Source organism: Cephus cinctus, unplaced genomic scaffold, assembly GCF_000341935.2.
Source record: "Cephus cinctus unplaced genomic scaffold, Ccin1 Ccin1_scaffold0690, whole genome shotgun sequence".
Lineage (NCBI taxonomy): Eukaryota > Metazoa > Arthropoda > Insecta > Hymenoptera > Cephidae > Cephus > Cephus cinctus.
The window spans coordinates 1,021,343-1,031,872 of NW_014333313.1; the positions used below are offsets into that span (position 1 = coordinate 1,021,343).

A 10,530-nucleotide genomic window follows, 5' to 3' on the forward strand; every position below is an offset into this window, starting at 1 on the left:
AACCAAAGTACTAGGCGGTTACTACATCGACAAACCGTCTGTTTGCCTTTCCTACGAATAAGTGACTGTAAATGCATTGGCAAGTTATGTACTGAATTCGTGATATATACAAATTCAAATAGCATATCACATCTAGGAGAACCAATTTAAAATATCATGTATTAATATTATCCATGTGTGGTGATGTAACTAAAAATTGCCTATATAAATGTGAAAAGCGTCATTTATAACACGGCGGAATCAGCACCATCTATGAGAAATCTGTCGTGAAATGCCTTGTAGATTTTTGGTGAAACGTCGACCCCCACCAAGTCGCCATATTTTACCGAACGAACAAGGAGTTCTAACCACGCCATTGTGCACAATAGCAAGTTTTGGACAGTCTTAAGGATATTCCGTGATATTGAAGTGAATTAGGCTATTCAGGAGAGTGCACTTATTTTGGAACAACTGTTTAACGTGAAATTGATTTGGCGAGTGATCCGAAGCACATCGTACGTTCGCGAGGTAACGCATATTAATCAACGCCACGATTCGTAATCTCATTCTGCACTGGGCCCAGCTTTGGAAATCCAAATCAGCCGTTCGCCTAAAATTCGAAATCGCTTTTGATATTCGAAGGGAATCACAGGGATATGCTATTGTGTTAGATAAATTGTACTGCATTTTACCTCGTTTTTCTATTGCTTTTATCGTTTTTATAAAATAAATTCGTGGCACATTCCTGACAAGCCTCCTGCTCTGACCTGCTGTGGAAATGTTTTCTCAAGTGTCTCGTAAATGTCTTGTTGACCTATTTTTATTTGAACTAATGAGATAAAATTAAATTTATAGGTCAGCTAAAGTATTTTTGATGTATTATTTTAAAAAAACGAATGGATCTTTTAGAGCACCTATGCCATATCTGCCATTTTATTATCACTCGCTTTTCATAATTGTACAGAGATATACACTTTAGAATAGTATGACTATTAGTCTGCAAGGAAGATGCTGTTTTATGCTACGTTAATGTTCACAGAACGAGTCCTTGTCCTGTTACAGGGTTACAACAAATGCATGGATACCATGTACAACAGCAACATTGATCCTTGGGAACCAGGCTATGGTCCTGAAAGAAGAGGTCATGGTTCAGACTATGGTGACTATCGCAATGAGTATGGAAGCAATCGTTCTCCAGAATATGTAGAGCACCGTGATACTGATCATCGTGAAAGAGAACATCGCAGTCCAGACTACAGGAACCATCGTGGGAGAGAAAGGGATCGTGAAAGGGATCGTTCCAGAGAAAGAAGAGAACGGAGTCGGGAAGACAGAGATCGAAGTTATAGAGACAGAGAGGATCGTTATGGGAGACAAAGAGATAGAGATTCTGTAGAAAGAGATCGAGAACGTGATCGTGATCGTGAAAGAGATAGAGATCGATCCCGAAGGGATAGAGATCGAGACAGAGATAGAGATAGAGACCGTAGAGGAAAAAGAGATGATAGAGATCGTGATCGAGACGATGATCATAGCCGAGAAAGCATAGATTTTGAGCACGACCATGGTCGCAATTATGGTTCGTCCATGGAAGGAGTCCACTACAAGTCTCAGTCTCCGAACAACACCATAATGATTCGTGGGCTCGCCCAGCATATCACTGAAAACGACGTAGGTTGTCAACTTAGTGGTCCAAGATAAACTGACCATGCGTGAGTTTCTAATTGCTCACATGAGTCACTATTATCATTCTGATGTGTCTATCACAGGTGCGGCAAGACATCCTCAACTGTGGTCTCATGCCAAAGGACATCAGGCTGATTCGAAAGAAAGACACAGGTAACTATCTCCAGCTTAAAGAACTAGAATCTTCATTTTTATTTTATATCTTCACCCTCCGACTATGCTGTTCGTTGACTCTGCAACTATCTCATCGGATTTGTGCACCGGAGAACTTCGTGTCGATTTCGTATTCTTATTGTCAGTCTAGGAGCCAAATATTTGTTAGTTTAATATGAGGAGGATCATATAGTAATCATTAAAAAATAAAGTATAATATCATTATTAAAGGTAAGTTCAGGAGCATTAGGAAAATACCATCATCCTGATACACGATACACTCCACATAATAAAGTATCTAATTTATAATTATATAAATATAAAATACAAAAGCAATGCGCTATTGATCCACCTCCATACTTATACGGGGCATTAACCGAATACGGCTTCAGAATTAATATCAGAAGATGCAAGAATAAATTTGTCACGCAGCAAGCATGTATTCAGATATAACAATTTTAAAAGCAACATCGACACAGAGATAACCAAAATCATATCCCTCCGGTGCTTTCCGCTTTTGATTTCAACTATTCAACTTGGTTTCACGATCCCGTGACTCACGTAGTCATAACCACGAAAGAAGTAAGCGAAAAAGTTAAAGCAAATTTTAAAAAAGAAAGCAAAGCTTCGGTGGTGATAATACTAATAAAAAGATACTAAGATCTGTACGAACTCCTACGAACAGTTCAAGTACGTTTACCATAATAAGGAATAAATTTCAAGGTACCATATATACATATATATTCCTCTATTAATTCCTTAATCGAGGCAATAATCTTGAACTGTTCCCAAGAACGAGTTGTACAGAGAGTTCCAACAACTAAAAGAGAAACAGCAAGAGACTCTATACACGTAGTTCTGTCTCTGAGGACTAGTATTTAGTTATGCTGAGCTTTAGGTAAACGGAAATGAAAATCAAGCGCCGAAACGAAGGAATTGCTTCGTTCGGAACTCAGTCTGTCAATGGTTGGTGCTGTGATTGACTGCCCTCTCTCAGAGTAGAGATACCCCCAGGCAAAACGTGGATTAACTTTGGATCTGTGTGTATTTGCTCTGTATAGGTGCTTCGCGAGGTTTTGCATTCGTCGAGTTTAACGCGACTCAGGAGGCCGCACGGTGGATGGAGATGAAACAGGTAGAAAGAAGTTCAGTCCAGATCCCAACCGATGTGTTGCTTGCGTGCCACCGACGCCCCGTGGCGGCAAGGGCACGGTAACGCAGCCCACTGGCCGCTCCATGGCCATGGCTCTGCACCTATCAAAGGCTACTTCAATCTACCATACCTAATTATTTATTTATCTAGGAACCACAACCCGTAAATCAACCCCCCGTCACCCACCTGACCTTCACTATCACACACCCTACAGATTATTCTTATCTCGTCCGCTCGCTCTATTTTTTTCTCTTTTTCTACTCTCGCTCACTCTCTTTTTCTTTCTTTCCATATTCTCTTTTTTTTTTTTAATCATTACACCGTTTCTTTCTCTTGACGCCGCGAATTCTTGTACGCCTTTTCTTTATCATACACTGTCGGAACTGATAAAGTATTTTTTTTTCAAATCTGTTCGTTATTAGCTGGGCTAATGACCTCACTAGTCAAACCAGAGAGTGAATAGACCTATTTCGCTAGAACTCCGATTCGCATATAATAACGTGTAACTTTTGTGATTAGTGGATTTCTCGGGAATTTTATCAAATGCGAATAAATTGTCGATTAGTGTATTGATTACGTTATCTTGATACAGACGAATTCGGAAACAGTCGTTAATCGATGTTTACGTTGATTGGTATGGTAGCGCGTTTTTTATTTTATATTATTTTCTCAGATTGTCATAAAGACTCTTTTTATTTTTATATAACCAATTATTGTTCACTACTCAAAATTCGCGCGGAGTCCACACACACTTGTACGGTATCACACGAAACTCGCAGAATTGTCTTAAAAATATTTCCAAGGAGGCTCGGTAATTTGTGCACGTGACTACCGTGAAAATGAATTTTTTTTTTATCCATACATATTACATAAGACTGACACTGACACGAGTGAAAGTCCGCCCACGTGTCATGCGAAATGGCCCAGAATTTAAAAACCACGACACTTCCATTATCGTTCGCTCGAGACAGAAAGCTATGAAGTAGTATATATTATTTCGTCAGCAAGAAGCAAGTTTAAGGGACGAACGGAGGCCTAAGGAAGATACTGGACGGGATAACACTGAAATTCTCTGTTTCAGGGCGTACTGATGCTACAGGACCAATATCGTGCCCTCATGCAGTACAGTATACCAAAGGATTGTCACGTGGATAAGCCACCGGCAAAAAACACACAAGACTGGCACTGTGTCAAGGTAACAATAATATTCAATTTTTGATTTAATAACGTATAATCTCCAAGGATTTACCCCGATAACGATCTTTTCTTCAATTTCGTAACAGTGCGGAGCTCATAATTTCAAACGACGAGAAACCTGCTTCAAGTGTTCAGCATCGCGAGCTGAAAGTGAAGAAGGTGGTGAGGGAAGTGACGAGATCAGCCCTCATCCAACAAATACAGTCCTCCTAAGAGGGCTTGATGTTTTAACAACAGAAGACTCTGTCCTTCAGGCGATGAAGAACCTGTCGTCAATGCCAATACGCAGTATCCGCATAGGAAGAGACACCCTGACCAACACATCACGTGGAGTTTGCTACTTGGAGATGGGTAATGTAGTGGACGCGATGTACTTGCATACCGCTCTGACCAAGCAGGGCTTAGTCGTCGATGGCCGAAAGGTCGAGATAACCTATTGTAAGCTTCACCAAGTTAACAACACTGGCACGTGGAAGTCAAACGAGAATCAAGCTCAGCGGTATACGCTGGACGACGTGGCGCAATTGGCTGAATATAGCGCAAATATGTACGCGAAAACGCCTGCGCAAAAGGCTCACTATCTTCAGTATTACACGCAATACTACCAGAATCAAATAATGCAGGGCTCTGCTATCACCCTGCCGTCCTTAAATCAAACCGATAGAGTGAATGCAGCTGCAGCTGTAGCGCAGTCTGCTATACAGCAACTGCAAGCATCGAGAAAGCTTGGCGATGCTGAGGAAATGAAAGGTAGGCCAACCCCTACGGCACCAACCAGCACCACTTTGGCCAGTGGAAGAGTCCCGGCACATGCCAATGATGGCAAAGTTTATTGTAAGTTCCATCACTGAGATCCGTATGGTCCTTTTACAAAAGTCTTCGTATGCTTTGTGTGGGCTCTTAATGGCTATTTGTGTTTTTCAGCTGTGCCTGATGTCAGCACCTATAACTACGACGAGTCGTCGGGTTACTACTATGACCCTAGTACTGGATTATATTATGATCCGAACTCACAATATTATTACAACAGTCATACACAGCAGTTCCTGTACTGGGACTCAGAATCTTTATCCTATCAACCAGCCAAGGTAATATCTATATTAACAAATAATAATCCTGTTATACATATGATTCTGACCATCACTACGATTCTCTTACAGACTAGTCCCAATGCAACGCAACCTTCGGGGATTGCTGGTAATTCCACTACAGTTACTGCCACTGCGAGTATCGACAGTGGCCAACAATCTGCTAGTCGTCAAAATCCATCTTCCTCCTCGTTGAGTAACGTTGCTCAAGATCCGTTGAAAGAAGACGAGAGCAAGAAGAAAGATAGCAAGCAGGATAAGGTAAAGGTAGCTAAGAAAATAGCCAAGGACATGGAACGATGGGCTAAGACATTGAATCAGAAGAAAGAGAATGCAAAAAGCAACTGGAACTCTGAGTTTGCGGGTGTCGACGGTCATCAAGGAAGCGGAAGTGGCGCTGCTGACGCAGGATACGCCATATTGGAAAAGAAAAATCTAGCCAACGTGTATCTCGAGGATGAGGACCCAAGCGGTAGTAATGGTTTGGTAGCAGCATACGGTGGTGGTAGCGACACCGACGAGGAAATCGAGGATGTCCAGCAAGAAGACAGACAACATACAGACTGGAGTAAACTAGCATGCTTACTATGTAAACGACAGTTTCCCAGCAAGGAAGCACTGCTACGGCACCAGCAGCTTTCGGATCTACACAAGCAGAACTTGGAGAATTGGTACCAAGTGCGAGGATTGGATCCTAACGATCCTCAGCAGAGGAACAACAAGTACAGAGACCGTGCGAAGGAACGTCGTGCCAAGTATGGTGAGCCTGAACCACCCCAGCCTAACAAATTAAAAGAAAAATATTTAAAAACAAGGGTCGAGGATATATCCGTCTCATACGAGGAACCAACCAGGGCCGGCATCGGTTCTGACAACGTTGGCAACAAACTCCTGCAAAAAATGGGCTGGAGCGAAGGAATGGGCTTAGGAAAATCGAACCAAGGTAGGACGAGTATCATTGAGGCGGAAAGGCGGGTTCCTACAGCTGGACTCGGTGCGAAATCTGCGTCTTACAGCGCACTACCCGGAGACACGTATAAAGACTGTGTCAAGAAGATGATGTATGCGCGCTACCAGGAACTGAATGACACGTAAAATATGCTAAGTATGAATATGACAAATTTTATATGTAAACATGTAATTTGTAATCAAAGGTCGCATAGGTATATATATATATATACATATATATGTATGACCAGGTCTGTAGGTATATAAACCTCCCGAGTAGCCACGATTTGTTGGTACGAAGAAAGTCGTAGCCAATCAAATTTAGAATACCTACGTACAATTCCATGCAGATACAGTTTTATTGCTTTAACGAGAATACAGATTTTTTTAATTCTCTTTATGCACTTTAAGTCAGGCAGTCTGCGAGGAATGACGTCAATGCTCCCCATTATTTTATATCTTACGCCAGACATCGAACCGATGTCAATAATACGCACGGTACTGTCAACCGTACCAAAACTTATCCTCGCAATGTTTAAAACTCTTTTCGCTTCATAATACAGTCCTTTGAGATACATTTTTAATTTTTACTGCGAATCAAGTTTCACCCATTTAACCCTTTGAGTGCGGAGCTCTTCAAATTTTAACGCTTGTCGAACATACATGCGTTCGTAGTACTCAAAGGGTAAACGAATTCCTTACGCAACGGCCCGTAGCGCCTACTGATCTTGTTCCTGGGCAAGAATTTAAATACTCGAAGAAGAAAGAGAAGGATATTTGATGATTTGACTATTTTCTACTGGATTTACAGTGCGCTAAGATAGCAAAGTTCAGACAAGACATAATTTCAATCATGATGATAAAATCGGTTCTTATCAATGTTGTACGACATATGGCGGAACGCAATGATCATGTCGTTAATTAACATTATAAAGTGTAAAAATATTTTCTTATAGCATCATCGTCGTCGAGGTGATGAAAAATTAATTTTTGAAAAGGAATGCAGCATATTAAATCGACAGTGTACATAGCGTTTCACGCATTTGTCGAAATTCTAGATCACTCGTCAACGCTCGAACCTAATTTTCAATCACAGTCATTACAGTTTCTATCGAAGATAGCAGAATCGCGTTATAAGGAGCCTCTGCATATGAATTTATCCTTTAATGACTTGTATTTATTGTGTACGAAAAATGACATTGAATTATCTGATGAATTTCTGAATTTCTTTATGATGTAATTATATCTGATGCTACACAGTTGTATTCCTTTTTTTTTTCATTGATATTTTTTTGCGGTATTTTGAGGTACATTTAATAATATCGGCTATACATACATGCATCTCCACAACCATTCTTACAATTTAATATTATTTTTTTAATTCATCTTGTGAGATTCATGTACTCTAACAGTATATATAATAAATATACACGTGGCACATTGCTTGTAAAAGAGGTCTACCATTGTTTTCTTATGCCATACATATTTATATGTAATTATTTGTCATCTATTACCAGCGAGGTAAAATATTGGTGTATATCATAGTGATTTATAAGCATTTTCTTTAAATGCAAAGGACTAAATTTCTCTTTACTTTTGCATTCCATGACGCATCATTCCAATGACAACTATATTAAACATCTTTTGCACGTGTATCTGATATGGAAAACCTTATAAACATTACTAATTACAGAGATTCATTCTTAAAGTTAGTGCCGACTCATAAATAATATTCTAATTACATATAGCAGATTCACATATACTACAAATATGTTTCATGTATTCTTGTAAAACAATTAATGATAAAAACATCATATTATTGAGATACATTGAGCTACTTATTCGAATTCATAATGATGTGTAGTGTTTCAGGATACATTTCTAGCCCTGTTATTTAAAGATATAAATTTTCTAAGCTAACATGACTTAAGGGTATCAACGAAAAAAGTAGTGAGCATCATGCAACTTATATTTTGATGTATAGAGTGTAGTGGCAATAACAAAATCACTTAGAGATTTATCAACCATTTAAAAAATTTGTTTAACACCTGATAGATGTTGCAAAAGATTCAAGTATAGCCATAGCTTCTGGTATAGATATTTTTGTAATTGCAACAATTTTAACTGCTTTTTATGCAGCCACAGGACGTTTCTTAAACATAATAGCATTACAAATATCATAGATCTGAAATGAGATTCTCTAATATTTTTGCCTCTAATGATGTAGCAATAGAAACTTCTTTCATTCTCAAAAAATCTTTTCATAACTGGCATTACCATTAAGTATTATTTTCCCTTTGACTTATAATTAAGCTTACTCTTTTACGAACAGCTAATGAGCTATCTTTGGAGGAACATGTTCTTAAGTATTGTGAAGTCATTGTTACTTTCCCCTTTTTTGTGATCAACGATGTGGATTACTTATAGCTGCCTGTAATAACACTACAGTAAGGCAGGATATCAATTGATATTAAAAAGTTCCAGATGTTTAGGAGCACGAATATGAGATTCAAACATCAGCTAATATCCAAGAGTAAAGAGGACGTAATTGGTGACTCAGTACACGATATTCCAAATTACTAATTCCATCTGTGTCATATCTGTTTGCTCCACTTTTCAGGTTGGCAAATCTTGCACTACTTGGAGGCTCTTTCTTATGATTTAACATATAATATTGTGCTATGTCTGGTCCAAACCGTGTAACCTGCAAAGAGGATGTAATATCTCACACACATACTTTCAATTAATATAATTACAAAATGTATACCTTGAAACCTCTAGTTTGCAATCGACTCTGAAAGTCATCATCCTCGCCACCCCACCCATAGAAAACATTTGAGAATCCATTGACTCTCTCAAACTGTTTCCTTGTTAGAGCAACAGCCCCACCGAATAAACCAATATATGGTAGATTGTACCTGAAGGTATTAATGCTAGAGCTCATATGACGTGGCATCTTGGTACAAGCGTAAAGATTGTCTGGATTTTGTGGAATCAGATCAATGTCCTGGAAAATGAAGCAGTGGAAGTCATTGATCTTAGTGGCCTCTGCATATCCAACATTAAACAGTTTTGCTCGGTTGAATTCACGCATGGGACTTTGTTCAATAACAAATATCCTGTAATCCAGATTTTGTGCTTGAAGAAATGGATGTATATAATTCATGAATATGGTCAATTGTTTTTGACGGTTGCGGTATGGCAGGATGATAGCAACGTTGAACAGTGGATGACAGTTCAGTGGCTTCCATTGTCCTCCTGGTAGAATGCCAAGACGACGTGCCAAAGCTACTGGATCCTCACGAGGATGTTCATCGGGATATAACAATTCTGAGAAGCGCCGTCCGCTCACAGAAACAGAGCAAGAATTGTCCCTAGAAGGATATGACCTCTCCATTTCGCCGTAGATGTCTTCTGTCTTGATGAAGGCATAATGCGGTGCAAACCTTGCTGGATGCAAGCAATAACAGAGGACTAGGATCGCGGTGACGATGTAAGACAAGCTACGAGCATACTCGTAGAGAAACACACCAAGCGTCCTTAGTACCGCGGGTATACCTCTCATAATAATCTAATCTTTACACGAGTATTATCATCACAATTTGTGAGTCAGTATTTGATACTCGCGCTTTTGATTTTTATCTTTAAGTCATTATAATTTCGAATTTATCAACCACGCTGTCCCGACAGAGATGAGTAGGGATATTGCCCAATATTGCCAATGAGCCGATTTTCATGGTCCAAGTTTTATTTCGACTTCGACGCGCCACCTGAGCGGAGGAGTCTCGAACAAGTCCCACGTTTGTGATTGATCGAACGTGTACTTGCTAAATTTATTAAAAATATAAAATTAAGGGTAAATCTAAACAGTCGAAAATAAGTTACGTTCAAATTGAAATATTAATAAATTAAGTGTTTGGAATATTAAAATAATGAATTAAATGAATAAAGTTGGATGTTAACACTTGAAAATCTGAAATACTGGCCAATTCATCGCGCAGGACTCGGCGAGTGGAGGGGCATTGAAGGCAGTGACTGGACTCGGAGGGCTCATTCTTCATCGAGCCGGTTTCCTATACTGATGTCTTGGAATCACCTCTCTTATGTATTTCTAACCTTCTTCTATTTCTATATTTATTTCTTACTTCCTTATTTCTTTATCTTTCATTTTTTACTTTCTTATTTATCTCTTTCCTTATTAGAATAGCTACACGTATAGACCAGCTCCTTCCGAGATACAGCTGATTTTCAAATTATATTTGGAATCATTTCATCGTAGATAGTTCACTATGGTTTACTAGTTCTTCTGCGATGCCATGTTTCTTA

General features: G+C 39.2%; 2 protein-coding genes across 2 annotated transcripts; one reads left to right on the forward strand and one right to left on the reverse strand.

Moving 5' to 3' along the window:
- The first annotated feature begins 90 nt into the window (after positions 1 to 90).
- LOC107269822 (RNA-binding protein 5) lies at positions 91 to 7,656 on the forward strand. The gene is made up of 8 exons (XM_015744091.2): positions 91 to 507; positions 1,042 to 1,650; positions 1,749 to 1,818; positions 2,880 to 2,953; positions 4,053 to 4,166; positions 4,255 to 5,002; positions 5,093 to 5,256; positions 5,329 to 7,656. The coding sequence occupies exons 2-8, from the start codon at positions 1,057 to 1,059 to the stop codon at positions 6,349 to 6,351; spliced, it is 2,787 nt and encodes a 928-aa protein (XP_015599577.1). The 5' UTR covers positions 91 to 507; positions 1,042 to 1,056; the 3' UTR covers positions 6,352 to 7,656.
- A 499-nt stretch (positions 7,657 to 8,155) lies between these two features.
- Positions 8,156 to 9,954, reverse strand: LOC107269824 (beta-1,4-galactosyltransferase 4). The gene is made up of 2 exons (XM_015744093.2): positions 8,972 to 9,954; positions 8,156 to 8,908 (listed from the first exon to the last, which is right to left on the reverse strand). The coding sequence occupies exons 1-2, from the start codon at positions 9,767 to 9,769 to the stop codon at positions 8,714 to 8,716; spliced, it is 993 nt and encodes a 330-aa protein (XP_015599579.1). The 5' UTR covers positions 9,770 to 9,954; the 3' UTR covers positions 8,156 to 8,713.
- Positions 9,955 to 10,530: the final 576 nt, after the last annotated feature.

Bases quoted from the DNA above. Each gene is read 5' to 3' on its own strand.
- LOC107269822 (XM_015744091.2), top strand. From the start codon at position 1,057: ATGGATACCATGTACAACAGCAACATTGATCCTTGGGAACCAGGCTAT. The intron at 4,167-4,254 runs GTAACAATAATA...ATTTCGTAACAG, and splicing joins AAGACTGGCACTGTGTCAAG to TGCGGAGCTCATAATTTCAA. The intron at 5,257-5,328 runs GTAATATCTATA...ATTCTCTTACAG, and splicing joins TATCCTATCAACCAGCCAAG to ACTAGTCCCAATGCAACGCA.
- LOC107269824 (XM_015744093.2), bottom strand. From the start codon at position 9,769: ATGAGAGGTATACCCGCGGTACTAAGGACGCTTGGTGTGTTTCTCTAC. The intron at 8,909-8,971 runs GTATACATTTTG...TCCTCTTTGCAG, and splicing joins TGCAAACTAGAGGTTTCAAG to GTTACACGGTTTGGACCAGA.